This window comes from Bos indicus x Bos taurus, chromosome 6 (assembly GCF_003369695.1).
Source record: "Bos indicus x Bos taurus breed Angus x Brahman F1 hybrid chromosome 6, Bos_hybrid_MaternalHap_v2.0, whole genome shotgun sequence".
Taxonomy (NCBI): Eukaryota; Metazoa; Chordata; class Mammalia; order Artiodactyla; family Bovidae; genus Bos; species Bos indicus x Bos taurus.
Genome location: NC_040081.1, coordinates 16,047,841 through 16,065,452, shown reverse-complemented (window position 1 = coordinate 16,065,452; position 17,612 = coordinate 16,047,841). Strand labels below are relative to the sequence as shown.

Below are 17,612 nucleotides of genomic sequence, written 5' to 3'. Positions count from 1 at the left end.
TATTGTTTTCCTCTATTTCTTTGCATTGATCACTGAGGAAGGCTTTCTTATCTCTCCTTGCTATTCTTTGGAACTCTGCATTCAAATGGGTATATCTTTCCTCTTCTCCTTTGCCTTTAGCTTCTCTTCTTTTCTCAGCTATTTGCAAGGCCTCACCAGTCATTTGCCTTTTTGCATTTCTTTTTCTTGGGGATGGTGTTGATCACTGCCTCCTGTACAATGTCACGAGCCTCTGTCCAAAGTTCTTCAGGGACTTTGTCAGATCTAATCCCTTGAATCTATTTCTCACTTCCACTGTATATATAATTGTAAGGGATTTGATTTAGGTCATACCTGAATGGTCTAGTGGTTTTCCCTACTTTTTTCAATTTAAGTCTGAATTTTGCAATAAGGAGTTCATGGTCTGAGCCACAGTCAGCTCCTGGTCTTGTTTTTGCTGACTGTATAGAGCTTCTCCATCTTTGGCTGCAAAGAATATAATCAATCTGATTTTGGTCTTGACTGAACTGGGATAATAAAACCAGTTATTTTATTGTTTCTCTGAAAAATGTTTTGAGTTCTGAACAACCAAATTATAAACAGATTAACAATGCTCCATATGTGAGCTTGATGGAAAACCCAAGAAGCTCACAGTCTGATTTGGAATATAGAATGGAATTACAGTCAGTCCTGTGTTAATCGTGGTGCTTTATAGGAATACATAGGAGAATCTAGAACCAAATGTAGGGTGGAGATGACTGAGAGGGTTCTGGAGGGCAGACAGGGGAACCTGAACTGAATCTGAAAGAACTTGGAATTGAGCAAGTGAGGGACCTCGGGAGAGGCAGAGACACTTTTTTGAAACAAAGCAAGAAGCATGAGAGATAGTGGCATATTTGGGGAACTTGAGCGAGTTTGGACCTATTGTTTGCAGAGGGGAAGTGGTAAGAAGATTTGGAATGAAGGTGAGTAGGCTGGATAAGATCTTTAATAACCTCACATTTCCTCGTAAGTAGTTTGAGTTTTATCTTTAAGGTAGAGGTGAAGGAATTTACATGGGAAAATAACATAACCAATTTGTATTTTAGAAATGCAAGTTGATTTTCATTAACAGAAGAAATTGATTAGCGCTAGAGGCTTTTTGAAATAAGGAATAAGCTAGTGAGAAATAAGACTAAGGTAGCAGAAATTTGGAGGAGGGAAGCATATTAGCAGAGTATTCCCGAAAGAAGGGAACCATTTTTACAAATCAAAAGAAACTTGGTTAGCAGTGATAAATGTGAAGTTTGGGTTGAGGCTTGAGAATAAATGCTTGGCTTTATCAATCAGGAGGTTTTGTCTTGTTCTTTCTTTTCCTCTCTTTTGTAGCGGTTTTAGGATAGGAAGAGGGAAGAGAAAAGATGAAGAATGTTTTCTCAGTCTTTGGCTAGTAACTATTTAGTTTATATCTGTTATAGCTCTTTAATCTTAACATTACCCCTGTGGAGTTATAAAATCTGTTGTTACAAATAATAAATCACTCAGAAATGTTAGGAGTCTTGTCTATTTTCTCTCGGGCTTCACTTATAGCTCAGTTGGTAAAGAATCTGCCTGCAGTGTGGGAGACCTGGGTTCGATTCCTGGGGTGGGAAGATCCTCTGGAGAAGGAAATGGCAACCTACTCCAGTATTCTTGCCTGGAGACTCCCATGGACAGAGGAGGCTGGTGGGCTGCAGTCCACCGGGTCGTGAGAGCCGGACACGCCTGAGCAACTAAACTCCACCGCCCGTTTTCTCTCACCTGCTAAGTGGCAGAGGTGGGATTTGGCTTACACTTTTTCTGTGTTTTATACATGTTATGAGGAAATGCAATTTCAAATTGCCTCGTTCATTTCAAGTTGAAAAATATTAATAAGTGCATTTGACTTTGTTGACCCAAGCAGAGAGAGTGGCTTAAGTCTTTTTTAGAAGGCTTTAGTGTACCGTGGTTTGTTTTCCCCCAACTTCACAGATTCTGAGCTATTTACTTGACCTTACTTCTGATTCAGCTCCTGCTCTTTTTCAGCTTCTTGTCTTCTCTCAACCCGTGACATAGAGCCAGTAAAAGAATGAGGAAAAATGTTCCCTGAGTGTTACATCCATTTGATCTCAGAATATTTATTATCAGTAGCTGTACTGTGAAGTCACTGAGGCAGACTTGATGTAACATTTAAGAGTGGCTACAAGTGCCAGAACTTCTCATTCAGCTAAAACTAGTTTGGATGCAGAAAGCAGTATTTTACTTGGTATCATGGTTCCAAATATCAATATAGTAGCGTGTCTGCCTCTGTGTACTCGCAGTATGATAGGGCAGCATACTGTGATTACTCTGCAGTACAGTGTATGCTTACAGTACAGCTTGGAAAGTGCAGGAATTTGTCCCAGCCCCTTTTCCTTTAGCAGCCGTAAGTTCGCTTTCTATGGCTGTGAGTCTGTATTTTGTATGTAAATTCATTTGTATTATGTTTTAGATTCTCTGCATAAGTGATACCATACAGTGTTTGTCTGACTTCACTAACTACAATTTTCCCTAGGTCCATCCATGTTGTTGCAAATGGTGATATTTCATTCTGTTTTTAATGGCTGCTTAGTACTCTTACATATATTTATATATCACACCTCCTTAAGCCAGTTGTCTGTTGATGGGCACTTGGGTTGTCTTCATGTCTTGGCTGTTGTAAATAGTACTGCTATGAACATTGGGGTGCACGTATCTTTTCTAATTAGAGTTTTTGTTTTTCTCTGGGTGTATACCCCCAGCAGTAGGATTGCTGGATCATGTGATAGCTTTGTTAGTACTTTTTTAAGGAACCCCCATACTGGTGTCCATAGTGGTTGTACCAGTTTACATTCCCATCTACAGTGAATGAAGGTTCTCTCTCCACACCCTCCATAGCATTTCTTATTGGTAGAGTTTCTGATGATGGCCAGTCTGATCAGTGTGTGGTGATACCTCGTAGTTTTGATTGGCATTTTTCTAATTAGTAATGTTGAGCATCTTTTCATGTGCTTATTGGCCATTTGTTTATTTTTTTTTTGTAATAAATGTCTGTTTAGATCCTTTGCTCATTTTAATTTGATTGTCTTTTTATTGTTGAGTTTTTTTATTTAAGAGCTTATTTAACAGTTCTGTAAATATTTTATTTACAGAACTTTATGTAAGAGTTCTGTAAATATTTTGGATATTAGTGAGTCACTCAGTTGTGTCTGAGTCTGTGACCCCATGGACTGTAGCCTGCTTTGTTCCTCTGTCCATGGAACTCTCCAGGCCAGCATACTGGAGTGGGTAGCAGTTTCCTTCTCCAGGGGATCTTCCCAACCCAGGGATCAAACCCAGGTCTCCCGCATTGCATGGTGTATTCTTTACCATCTGAGCCACCAGGGAAGCCCAAGAATACTGGAATGGGTAGCCTATCCCTTTTCTAGGGGATCTTCCTGACCCAGGAATTGAACTGGGGTCTCCTGCATTGCAGGAGGATTCTTTACCAGCTGAGCTACCAGGGAAGCCCAAGTTTGGATATTAGATCTTTATTAATCAGATACATGATTTGATATTCTCTCATTCTGGGGTTATCTCTTAACTTGCTTGATAATATCATTGGAACACAAGTTTTTAACTTGATGAAGTCCATTATATCTATTTTCTTTCTTCTGTTGCTTGTGCCTTTGATGTCATATCTAAAAATCTATTGCTTAATCCAAGGTCGTGAAGATTTACTCCCATATTTTAAGAGTTTTAGCAGTTAGGTCTGTGATAGTTAATTTTAATGTAAGGTGTAAGAAAGGGATCTAAACTCTGTCTTCATTTCTTCATCTCCTCCTCCTCTCAGCCCTTGGCAACCACCAATCTACTTTCTATCTCTGTGGATTTACTCTTCTGGGTATTTCATATAAATCATACACGTGACCTTTTGTGTCTGGCTTCTTTCATTTAACATGTTTTCAAGGGTCATTCATATTGTGGCCTGTATCTGTACTTAATTCCTTTCTATTGCTGAATATCCCATTGTATAGATACACTGCATATAGTCCATTTTGTTTATCCATTCATCTCTTGGTGAATATTTGGGTTTTGGTTTATTGTTTTTTAATCCTATTACTTCAAGACTTTTGACCTTACATATCAGCATGCTGCTTTAGATATAAATTCACAAATACAAGGAACCAAAAGGAAGAGCCTATACTTCCCACTCTTAATTAAGAGTAATGACAAAAATATGCAACAATTTTCTAATTACCACAAGAAAGCACTTTGTATTAGTGTCTTTTGCCTGTTATTTATTTTATAGGCTTCATGTTTTGTAAGTTGCTTAATATCCACTGCCTCATTTAAGCATCACAAGAACATTAACAAGCACACATAGGGCATTTAAAAAATTGTTCTTGTTTTTCAGGAGAGAGTATTACTGATGGTTGTCACTTATCCAAAGTTGTGTAGCACTTAAGTGGCAAAGTCTAATGTAACTATAATCTTTTGCCTCTAAATCATGTTATTTACTAATAACAAAATGTTCCTACACAAAGAATTTTAGCTATTATGCTCTGAGTCAGTACACTGAATTCTTGCCGTTAACCTAAATTATTCAATGAAAGATATTGTGCATACTTATTCTTTTTATATCACAATTGAAAATTAACCTAAAATATAGTTTTAACCCCAGTTATAATATTGGTATTAAGAGCTAGGGATCATCTCTGTAACTCAGGATTTTGTTTTCTGGTGAAAAAAAGCCAACACAAGAGGGGCCATATGCATTTTCAGTTTTATTCAGTAGTATATACTTTAGTGTATCTATGTTAACTATAGGCTTTCAATAAAGTATTTGTTGAGTGAATAACTCAGAGGATTTATATTGTATTCTACTATCTGTGTGACATTACTAAATATTATCATAAATTGCCACTGAACATTCCAATTAATCTTACAAGTTTTGAATGAACACAGTAATAAAAGTTTTCATAGTCTAACACATATTTAATAGAGTACCACTTATTTTTGTTATCTTATTAAAATCACAGATATTTAATCTTTATTGAGCAGATGAATAAGCCAAGACATAGAAAAGCTTAGTAACATGCTAGGTGGCAACCCAAGCCAGAGATTCCTCTTATGTGGGTTTCATACAGCTGTACTGAGTTATAAAAGTCATTAAAATTTAATTATCTTAAAATAACCTGATATTGATAAGATGTATTTAATAGCTTGCGATTTGGTAGAGCCTATCTTTGAGGTGTGATTATATTAACATTTCTATCATTCTAAATTGATATTTGTGTTTTACTACTTCTAAAGTTATATATTGTTAAGATGCCTTCATGTGTGTCTGATTAAATTTTATTCTACTCATGAGCTCCGTATTCTTCCTACTTTGATCCTCTGTTCTTATCAGAAATTTATATATGGTTTTTTAAATGTCATTAAACATCAGTCATCTCATGTTGTTTGGATCAGGAATTTTCCTATATCAGCAAAACATCTTTTTTCAAAATTGCCAAAGCTTTGAGATACATGGTCATTTTAAACTTAGCAGATATTTTGCTTCTCCTTTCAGGTGTTGACAGCTCTTCTACGACAAGCAGTGCTTCTCCAATGCCCAACAGTTACGATGCCCTAGAAGGAGGCAGCTATCCAGGTAAGTTGTTTTGTGCGTAGTTGAAGTTTATTTGAAAAGTTACTGACCATCAATTACTTTCAAACATGAACACTTACTGTACATAATTAGCAGGCTATATTTTTAACAGAGAAAGGAAACATTTTCCTGTTATTTTCAGCCTTAATTTCATGGTGTAATTGTCATGTAACAACTATGGATGCTGTCTCTGGGAGGCCTAAGGAAATTTAGTATTTGATTTTTGTTACCATGCTCTTTATCTTTTTCCTCTTCCTAGAAGACTTAATACTGAATAATTTTTCTCTTCTTTCCCTTCTTTTTTATGCTAGTAACGCCTTTAAATTTATATTTCTGTTCTCATGCCTAGGTCCTTGAATTTCTTCCAACTAGCCTCTGAGTATAAAGTCTTTGACTCTTTCCTCCCGCTATGGCTCCTGCCTGCCTCCACCAGTAAATAGATTAACCAATTTGAGGGTAGGTTTTGGAGGCATTACTTTTAACCATGTCTGGAAATAATGTAGGAGATAATGTAGGAAATAATGTAGGTCATCATGTAGGAGCAGGAGTGGTGGATAGTGTTAAAAAATCTAAAATTTGACTTCTATAATGGATAGTTCTTTCATTCTAGCGTCTTGTACTGTTATTTTCCTAATGTGCCTGTCTCCTGACAACCACACCTGACCGTCTGCCTTATCTTTTTAATGATTCCAAATTTAGGACTAACAAAACAACTTTTTGTGCTCTTCTCTTTCTTAGCACATTGGTAATTATCCAGGATGAAGCTTAATTGAAATTGGAATGTGCTGGACTTCACACACTGTCTTGCTATCACTGTCGTATGAATCAGTAGAAAACTTCAATTTTCTCAGCTTAATATAGAGTTCCCTTTTAATATTTCAAGAATACTTAAATGAGCTACTCAGTCTTTGTGGTTAAGGGCTTTTTCTCCTGGGAATCTGTGGATCTGTGTGTATGTGTATGGGTGAGAAGTTGTGGACCATTCCAGAAGCAATCCCCATTATCAGAATATTCTAGAAGAGTCACTTCATTCACTAAAAGATGAAAACTATAACTATAGTATTTCATGAGCATCAGGTTAACCCGAAGTAAAACATCCAATGTAGTGGAGTTAAAAGATGGTGGCCTTAGAGTTAGACCTTGCTGTGTTTGTCTGTATTCATGTAATCAGCACATCTTAATCTTTTTATGGACTGTGCCTTGGCAGTAAGTGAATGACCCTGGGCAAGTTTCCTAGCTATTTGTACTACACCAAAATTAAGGAAAGAATCTGTCAGAGTAAGATTAAGTGAAATAAGTCTGTATGTCAGGTACTAGATAGGTCTTAGGGACTGTAGAGATGTATGAAACATTGTCCCTTTCCTAAATAAGGTGAAAAGCATTGGACTCTCATATTTAGGACTCCAGTTCTTCATTTCTTAAGCTGATGACTCTTGCTATGTTAAGAGATCCTTCTATTAATACTTCTGTTCCTATCACCGTCAGGAGAGACAAGCAGGAAATCTAAGGAAATGACATGACGTTGATGCTTTTGTCCTTTTAAGAATGTCCAGGAAGGTCTCTTCAAAAATGAGAGCTAATAGAGTCAGTAGAAGGATGGGATTCCTCAGTAAACTTTGAAAAAATAAATTTATTAAAGTCAGATGCTTTTAAGAATTTTTTTGCAGAATCTGATTGCTAGTGAAGAATATAATTTTTATATGAAAAATAGATTAAAATACATATATTTTATTTTTTAATAAAACTTTTCATTTAGTTTTGGAGTATAGCTGATTAACAATGTTGTGATAGTTTCAGGCGGACAGGGAAGGGACTCAGCCATATATATACAGGTACCCATTCTCCCCCTAACTCCCCTCTTGTCCAGGCTGTCACATAACATTAAACAGAGTTCCATGTGCTGTTCAGTAGGTCCTTTTAAATATAGCAGTGTAAAATACACATATATTTTAGATTTAACTTTAAAAATAAGACTAATAGTATAACAAAATGTTAATAATGGTTTTGTGCAATTGATGTTACTCTTATATATGATAATTAAATTTTCTACAGTTATTTTTCCCCTACAGTTTTCATCAAGTTTTAGTTTCTGTTTTAAATTTAAATGAAGGAAAAGCATTCATTCATTAAATCTCATTTGGCCTCTGTTATATACCAGACATTGTTTTAGGAGCCACACACTATTCTAGACACTGTCTTTCATAGTTTCACAGTTTCACCTCTGAAAATAAAGCAGACTTCCGGGGGACTGTGGAGATAGGCCACTTCTTCCATGGGTCTTTTTTTTTTTTTTTTTAAATAAATGTCAAGGTCAGATAAAAAAGCAAGTTGGAGAAGAGAGTAATTGACACTCTTTTTATTGCTTTGCTTTGTTTTCTGCTTCTTAGCCCCATTTCTGCTGAGAGAATAAAGGGAAAAAAATAACTTTTCGTATATATAAATATATATTTATATTATAACATATTCTATATTGTGTTTATTATATACATTTAATATGTTATCTGTTAGGAATATCAACTGCAGTATGTGTCAGTGAAATGATACAAGATGGAGTTTCCCTGTAATATATTTGTTAAAAAAAATAAAGATGGAGTAGGAACATGTGAAACAAGATTAGCAAAATATTTAAAGCTAAGTAATGGATATATGGGTTTATTATTTTGTTCCATTCTTGTATACAGTCACAATTTCTCATAATAAAAAGTTTTAATAAAAGAAAGTGTCAAAGTAGTGGCTCACCCAGGCGTCTTTGTGGAGTGCTGCTTTTCAGTGAACACCATGCTTTTTCCTTTGTTAGATGTGCTTTCCTCATCAGCAAGTAGTCCTGCTCCTGACCCCGCTCCTGACCCTGCTCCAGCGCCAGCTCCAGCTGCTCCTCAGCCTTCAAAAATGCCTAAGCCATTTGGGTATGGTTATCCGACTCTTCAGCCTGGGTATCAGAATGCCACAGCACCACTTAATTCTGGAGGACCACCCAGTAGCCCAGTGTATTCTGGATTCCAGCAGTATGCTCAAGTATGTATTTAGTCATATAAAGTTATATAAAAATTGTGGAATGTAGCAATTCTGACAAGTCCCTGGTGATTCAAATGGATCATAAGTGCTAATATAGATAAGCCTAGATTAAACATGCACAGACTTTGATTCCAGTTTGTATGTGCGTGTTTATGTGTGTATGTATACAGAGAAGAAGATAAAACTGATTTTTCTTTTTTGCCTTGTACTTTTATTTTTCAGAGCCTCTGTAATATGCAGATATTCATTCTATGATCAGGAAATTAAATCTTATTTTAAATTTTGTATTACTAAGCTGGCTTTCTCAAAAACTGACATGATATAAATGTAGTTTGGGATTTTGGTTTCAGCACTTAACTTGAAGTCTCTGTGACATATAACTAAAATTGGTAAAAGCTTCAACAAATGCTCATTAATACATTTGTTCATTATTTTTGACTTGACCTTTCATGGAGTTACCTCTTAAGTACCATAGCAGTTTATTAAAAGAACAATAAGTGTTTTGCATTTATACTTGTTGAGAGAAAGTAAAATATAAGGAAACAGTTTAAATGACAAAAGCATTCTACTTATAATAAAAAACTGCTCTCAGTAGACTAACTTTACAGAGATTTCATCTTATGGTGAACTGATGAAAATTAGAGAAGAAAAAAAAACCATTTCTTCCTGGAATTCAATTTTAGAATTAAAGTACTGAAGGAAGAAGGAAACTGGGAAAGGCACTGGAGAAATATGGTTGGTTAGTTCAGGTTTCCCTGCCTTCCATTTTGTTAGATTTTCTTTAGGGCTGTATTGGTCCAAATGGAATTCCATTTCAGGATAAATGAACAATAATGATTTAAGTACATAGCAAGGATGTGCATTTAAATTCTTATCTGTCTACTTAAAAAAAGATTATAGATTTTAATCTAATATTAACATTAACAAGGTAATTTTAAAAGAAGCCATTTATTTTTCAAGTCCTATTTAGAATAAGAGTATTTTACTTTAAATAGCTTTCTGTAGTAAAATTGAAAAGTGAAAGTGAAAGTCACTCAGTCATGTCCGACTCTTTGCGACCCCATGGTCTATACATTCCATGGAATTCTCCAGGCCAGAATACTGGAGTGGGTAGCCTTTTCCTTCTCCAAGGGGGTCTTCCAAACCCAGGGATCGAACCCAGGTCTCCCACATGGCAGGCAGATTCTTTACCAGCTGAGCCACAACGAGTAAAATTGAAATGACTCTAAATATTGCATTTAGTACAACCCAGTGGGAGGGCCCTGAATCTTAAGGGCTTTCTTGGTATTCATTTATTTGAGATGACCTATACTAAGTAGAGGGAAACCCCAGTGGTTGCCCTTTGAGGAAGAAAAAAACTTAAAATTAGTTTTTCAGAGTTGAAAAACAGAAAAAGTTGATGTTTTAAAAAGAAGGGAATCCCCTCAGTCCAGCGTTTAAGACTTGGTGCTTTCACTGCCTTGGGTTCAGGTTCAGTCACTGGTTGGGGAAATAAGATCCCACAAGCCACGTGGTATGGCCCAAAAAAAACCCCTAAAAATTAAAAAATAAATTAATTGTAAAAGAAAAATTAGAAAACGATTTTAGGGCTTCCCTGGTGGTTCTGTGGTTGAGAATCTGCCTTGCAATGCAAGGGACGCCAGTTCAGTCCCTTGTCCAGGAATATCCCATATGCCAAGGAGCAACTAAGCCTGTATGTTACAGCTGCTGAACCTGGGTGCTGAGAGCCTGTGCTCCAAAACAGGAGAAGCCCCTGCAGTGAGAAGCCCTTATACCACCACTGGAGAGTAGCCACCGCTCACCACAACTAGAGAAAGCCTGTGTGCAACAGCAAAGACCCACCACAGCCAAAACATTTTTTTAAATCTTTAAAAATATATATTTTAGTGAATATTTTTAAAAAAAACCCAGATACAGATACTGTATGGCTTTTTTTTTTTTTTTTAATTAAAAAGCGGTGCATGAGCAGTTGTAGGATAATGCAGATAAACAGAAACGAAGAAAATAAATACCAGCCAGTATTCCCACCATCAAGATATAAACAGTAACACTTGCAGTTTGTCCTTCCAGTTTTCTTGCTATATGCATCTACGGGAGAAAGCCAGTAAAGGAGCTGGGCATCTAAATGACTTATTTACACAGACAAGTTGATAAATATGAGCATCATTTTACATTTTTTTAAAAAATCCTTGAACAGCATGAGAGGGAACCTGTCCACATTATTTCATACCTTTCATCTAATAGCTGCGTAATGTTTTATAATCGCCCAGCCTACTGCTATTGGTCATAACTGAGCATCAAAATCAACGTGTACAAGTGTGCACAGACCGTTGTGCGTTTGTCTCATTATTTCCTTAGATGAAATTTCTTCAGGTAAGATTAGCCAATCACAGCTGCTAATACCTAGAATTTCTCCCTGCTTATTCATTCAGTGAAAACTGAGTTTCTTCTATGTGACAGCCCTACTCTAGGCACTGAGGCTACTTGAGGAAGCCAAGTGAACAAAACCGAGTTCCTTCTCTCAAGAAACTTGGTGGGAAGGCCGGACCAATAGGACAATAAGTAAATCCATACATTAACAAGCTGATTTCAAACAATTACAAATGCTGTGAAACAAGATGAATTGAAGAAATTGCAGGGCTTGGGTATATAAACAGGAAAGCCCTCACTGTAGAAGTTAAGTTTAGTTAATATTTGAATGACAGGAAAAGCCAGACAAGGATAAATATGAGGGTAGAGAATTTCAGGCTGCAGAAACATATATACAGAAACGTAAGGCAGAGGCCTGGAGAATCCCAGGGATGGGGAAGCCTGGTGGGCTCCCGTCTATGGGGTTGCACAGAGTCGGACACGACTGAAGTGACTTAGCAGCGAGGCAGAGGCAACTTTGACGTGTTTCAGAACTGAAGTCCCAGTGTGGCTCTAGCTCAGCTGGCAAAGGGAAGAATAATAGTAATGATATCACAGAGTTTGGGAAAGACCATAGTCAGAAACTTGAGTTTTACACCAGTGCAGAGGAAAGACATAGGAGATTTTATGGAATGGAATGAAATCTGGTTTATGTATTTAGAGAATCATTTGGCTACTAAGTGAAGAACGGATTAGGGATGGGAGTATTTGAAAATATAAAAATGGAAACAGGGAGACAGATGGAAGCTTTGCATTATCCTGGAAATAGATGATTCTGCTTTGTTCTAAGGTGGTATTGGCAGAGGGAGTAAAAAGTGGATGGATAAGGGATGTCTTTTGACTGATGTGGTGGGTGAGAGAAAGGAAGCATTAAGGATAACTCTTAGGTTTTTGGCAGGACAGCTGGATAGAGGGTAGTGTATTTATTTAGATGGAAGACAGAGGAATAGTTCTGGAAATGGGAATCAAGTTTTCCAGATTAATTTAAAATGCCCAGTAGACATCCAAGTGGAGATATCTAGCAGACGGTAGTTTTTGGTGCTCAGATATGAAGAAATAATGGACCAATTAATATTCCTAGCAAAAGTGTCTATGACTGCACTTCTCAGTATGCCAAGAATTATTTTTTTATAAGCAAAACTGTTTTACTATTTTCATAATTATTAGTTGTGTTTCCTTACTGAAATCCTTGTTCATATTCTTTCACCATTATTCTGTTCAGGTCCTTCTGGTTTGTAAAAGCTGTCTGTAATAAGTACATTAACCTTTTTTTGTCTAATTTATATTATAATTTTTTCCCCCAGCTTGACATTTGTTTTCAATTTTAATGTTTTTTTTAATACATTAGAGAAATGTTTATATAGTCATATTATAATTTTTTTTTTGTTTTTACCTTTGTATCCTTTAAAAGTCTTTCAATATCAAGATAGGAAAAATTCCCTCTGTATGTTTTTTTTTAGTTCTTTGGTGACTTTACTTTTGCATCTTTTAAGGTTTTATTTTGGTATATAAATATAAATCTCATTCTCTCCAAAATAGTTCTAATTTCACTGATATTAAATAATCTGTTCTTTCTTATTGATTAAATATTCTACCTTTATTTTATATCCTAAATTCTTAAATTTAAATTCTAAATTCTTATCCTAAACTTGGGTCTGTTTGGGGTTTTCTATTATACACTGTTACTAATTCATATAATCATTTTTCTCCCCTCCTTTACAGCTCTGATGTAAACTCAGTGAATCCCTTTTATTATGCAGGGCTTTTTTCCTTTTGCTTAGCTTCAGTTACTATCAACAATTTGCTCTACTTGTTTTACCTATCCTCAGCACACATGCACGCATGCACATGCACACACATGCACACGTACACACACACACACACACACACACACACACACACCCTTTTCTTGCAGAGGGTCTTAAAGCTAACCCTAGGCAGGGCAAAGTAGGGAGATGAAAAAGATAATTTCTTGCAAACTGTAATACCACTATTAGAGCCAACAAAATTAACAATAATTTCTAAATGTTGTTTAAAATTGAGTCAGCTTTCAGAGTTGCCTGGTAGTTTCCAGATTGCTATTCTGTAGTTGGTTTGTTCAAATCAAGACTCACTAATTGTATTAGCGTTATGTCTCTTAATTCTCTTGTTAACTCTAACACACAACTCTGCCCCTATTTTTTGTGCCTTTGATCTTTTGGAAAAAACTAAGTCTCTTGATCTATAGACTGTCCCACATTCTGAATTTGACTAATTGCTTCTTGTGGTATCATTTGACTTGTTCCTCTGTTTCATTTTCTGTGGACTAGAAATTAGATCCAATGGCTTGATTAAATTCAGTATATTACTTCATTTATTTATTTTGTAAGCCAAAATATATATTCTGATTCTGTGTACAACATAATAATACATGATTGTCTCACTTTAGTGGTGCTAAGATAGATTAGTGGGTTCCTTTGGTGACAGCCTTGTCCTTTCATTGTGAAGTTCCTCATTAAGCTTTCACTCATCTCTTGGTATCTGTTTGTCATCGATTCCAGATGACCATTACCTGTATCATTTATTCCCATATGGGTTGTAAAATAGTGATTTTCCTGACTTTATCATTCTGTACTGATTAGCTGGAATTCCTCAGTATGTTCACATAATGGAGTGTTTGATAACTGTACAAAAGAATGTGGAGAATCTCTGTATACAGATGTAGAGTTACTGCTAGCACTTTTTTTTAGGTGAAAAGGTCACATTTAGAGCAGTGTATATATTAGTTTATCTTGTATTATTAAGAAGAGACAATGGAAGGTAAGACCAAAAGCTAATAGTTAGCTTAGGGAGAGGGACCAAGAGTGAAACAAGATATTTCTGAATTATTGTACAGTTTTGACATTAAAACTATGTAAATTTTACTCAAAAAAGCATAAAATGAATGAAAGATAGAAAGCAATCCTTGAAAATTAAAATCAAAAAGAAGTGAACCAGTTTATCAAGTTGAATACATTCTGATATAGAAAAAAGTATTGTTTTAACAAATCTTAAAACTCAGTATTTTGTATGTTCTGAATAGAAAATAATCTAAGGACAAAAGAACTACAAAGAAATCTTTAAATAACCTTGCACTTATAATAATATTAGTGTTGTTGTATTGGAACTATCTTAGGATGTTGTAGGATAAAACAAATAAGTAAGGCTGTTATCAGAGCTTCCCAGGTGGCTCAGTGATAAAGAACCCACCTGCCGACACAGAAGACGGAGTTCGATCCCTGGGTTGGCAATCTCCCTTGGAGGAGGAAATGGCAACTCACTCCGGTATTCTTGCCTGGAATATTCCAGGACAGGAGCCTGGCAGGTGCAGAGTTGGACTTGACTGAGCACATATGCATAATGCTGTTACCATTAGAATACAAGATTTTCAGCAAAAGAGAAGAGCGATAAAGGCATAAAATCAAAAAAATTAAAATGCCATTACCTAAATTTGAATTGGAAATGTCAGTGTGAACTCATTATTTTTTTTTCTTCTATGATTTCTATCTCTATTGTAGAAGTCTGGAAGTAATAACAACACAATAACAATGTTATCTACATTATGGTCTCTAGATACCATCCCAATTTAAAAGGAACCAGGAATCTTTGTTGGATAAATGGCTAATTTCAGTTCTGAAGAAGTGATACAGAATGTCATGCCAGAAAACAAGGAAACTAACAGAGACAATGGGTTCATATCAAAAGGACACTGAAATCAGCTGCAGGGGCTGTCACTGACAGAAGACTGGGTAGTGTGGGCTTCAGAGGGAATAGTAACTACAGTTCATTAAGTCACACTGAGTTAATAAGAGCCATGACTTCATAATAATACTAAAAATATAAAAGGAAACAAAAACTAAGCAAGCAGAACTCATGGAACATCATTATCATTCCTATGGCAGCAACACATTCTGAAAATTGAAAAACTTTAAGCATTTATCCTGCCTTTCCAGTATGCAAGGTATTCAGAGAAACCAAATTCTTGATGTTGAAAAGCATTGTCGAAATATTGTTGTTAAGTTTAACCATTCACATAAGGTTTAAATTTTTTCAGTATTTTTGCTTTGAGTTTTTTAAAGAGTGCTTTAAACTGAGCTGCCCAATTAGGTTTTTCTACTTTACAAAGCTAGATTCAAATTTTATCTTTTTGCTTTCCTGTATGTTAATTTCCTACACATAGTATAATAAATTGTATTCTTGTTTGATACATTGTTCTTCTGTGTTGTTTCAAATTGCCCTTTCTGCAGTATCCTGGTATGAACCAGCTGTCCTCCAGTCTGGGAGGATTGAATCTTCAGAGTTCTTCACAGCCAGAAAGCTTGAGACCTGTCAACCTTACTCAGGAGAGGAATATTTTACCCATGACTCCTGTTTGGGCTCCTGTACCCAACTTGAATTTAGACCTCAAGAAATTAAACTGTAGCCCAGAGTAAGTATTTATAATCTTTAGTAAGTAAAAACCTTGTCAAAAACATTGCATGACTTTCAAACATAGTAAAAATATTATGGTATTAATTCCTTGATTGGAAGTTTTGTTAATGTGAACTCTTGTAATTTAGTTTGTGTAGAAATTCTAGATGTAAAATTTAGTTTAAGTCATCGGTTCCTGTCCTCTTTGTTGCTGTCGAGTCTCATTCCTTGTCTCATTCCCTATTATCTAATGCTAGGGAAAGTTTTTTCTGTTTTAGTGAAGGGTTTTAGAAACCCAAATCTAACCATATTTTTCTTAAATTTCTTTCTCCTCACTTTTTACCAGTAGTAACTTCTTTTAAAGTAATCTTCCTTTTAAATTAGGTGAAATCTTAATTTAATGCAATTTCAATCTCTGCTTGAAAAGGATACAGATTAGATAAGTAGTTTTATTTCTAAATTTTCTTTTCCCACTTAGTGTTGAATGAGAAGACCCTTGCCCCAATGTGTATTTATCCATTTATTTAGCCTGAATATTGATTTGGATTTTCTTTATTGAGTATTTCCTCACCTCACAGAGAAGTTTAGTTGGCAGCCTCCATCTGATGGCCACAAGCCAGTGGTGTATAAGCTCTGTTACTCACTTGCAGTGCCCCCCAAACCAAAAGTCCTCTGTTAGTGCCTGCTTTCTGTTTTTCTGTCTCCTAAGTCTAGAATGTTTCTCTCTACCCAGACATCGTCCTGCTTCTGGAATCTCTCCTCATAAACTCTGCTTCACAGACAACACTGTCTTCCTTGCATTAGAATAGTGTTCTTTAGAGGCAACACCGGAGAAGGCAGTGCACCCCACTCCAGTACTCTCGCCTGGAAAATCCCATGGACAGAGGAGCCTGATGGGCTGCAGTCCGTGAGGTCGCTAAGAGTTGGACATGACCGAGCGACTTCACTTTCAGTTTTCATTTTCATGCATTGGAGAACGAAATGGCAACCCACTCCAGTGTTCTTGCCTGGAGAATCCCAGGGATGGGGGAGCCTGGTGGGCTGCCGTCTATGGGGTCGCACAGAGTCGGACACGACTGAAGCGACTTAGCAGCAGCAGCAGCAGAGGCAACATATATATATGTATTTTTAAGGCAATAGTTTTCCAGCTTAAAAAATAAAAAAGCTATATGTATTTTTAAGGCCCTAGTTTTCTAGCTTAAAAAAAAAAAAAGCTAACAAGTTCCTCTCTTTTTAACCAAAGTCTTATATAGATTTCTAATAGAGGAAACAGAATATGGGGGTGCTTTGAGGGTTCCACCTCTTCCACCATCCCCTACACCAGCCCCCAATCAGTGCCTAAGGCAGTGCCAAGACCATTTCCTAAAAAACGTAAAACCATTGATTCCAGATTGAAAGGTAGCTGCCCAAACTATGTGTAAGTTGCTATCAGGTCAATAAGTATGTGAATTATGGCCCTGTACTATGAATGGTTAGGCACCCCCTCCAAGTAGGTAAATACAGTGTATGTTTACGTGTAAGAGATCACATAGATAGGGAATAGTTCTATGTTTCTACTCAATTATGTGTAAAATACATAAAATACCTTGTACCTAAATAGCAGAGTATTAGGCTTTAGAGCATCGGAGAAGGCAATGGCACCCCACTCCAGTACTCCTGCCTGGAAAATCCCATGGACGGAGGAGCCTAGTAGGCTGCAGCCCACGGGGTCGCTAAGAGTGGGACACGACTGGGCGACTTCACTTTCACTTTTCACTTTCATGCATTGGAGAAGGCAATGGCAACCCACTCCAGTGTTCTTGCCTGGAGAATCCCAGGGACGGGGGAGCCTGGTGGGCTGCCGTCTATGGGGTCACACAGAGTCGGACACGACTGAAGCGACTTAGCAGTAGCAGCAGCAGACTTTAGAGCATAGATTTAGAGTTTGACAGACCTAGATACTTATTGTGGTTCCACTGATAAGTATCCATGAAGCTGTGCCAATACTCTGTGTCTCAAGTCTGTGATGTCAACTGTATAACAGAAATAGTAATTGTGTCTGCATATTAAGATGAGTCATTCAGCATTTCAGTCAGTTCAGTTTGGTCACTCAGTCGTGTCCGACTCTTTGTGACCCCATGGACTGCAGCATGAC

At 36.6% G+C, this 17,612-nt stretch overlaps 1 protein-coding gene across 3 annotated transcripts in view; it reads left to right on the top strand.

Annotated features, from left to right (window-relative positions):
• The window catches only part of SEC24B (SEC24 homolog B, COPII coat complex component), an 81,261-nt gene that overhangs the window by 42,613 nt on the left and 21,036 nt on the right, over positions 1-17,612 (top strand). For all 3 annotated transcript variants that reach the window (XM_027543854.1, XM_027543853.1, XM_027543855.1), the window contains 3 exons: positions 5,549-5,629; positions 8,424-8,641; positions 15,316-15,497. In XM_027543854.1, coding sequence (XP_027399655.1) covers positions 5,549-5,629; positions 8,424-8,641; positions 15,316-15,497 — 481 coding nt within the window. The remainder of the gene's footprint in view (positions 1-5,548; positions 5,630-8,423; positions 8,642-15,315; positions 15,498-17,612) is intronic.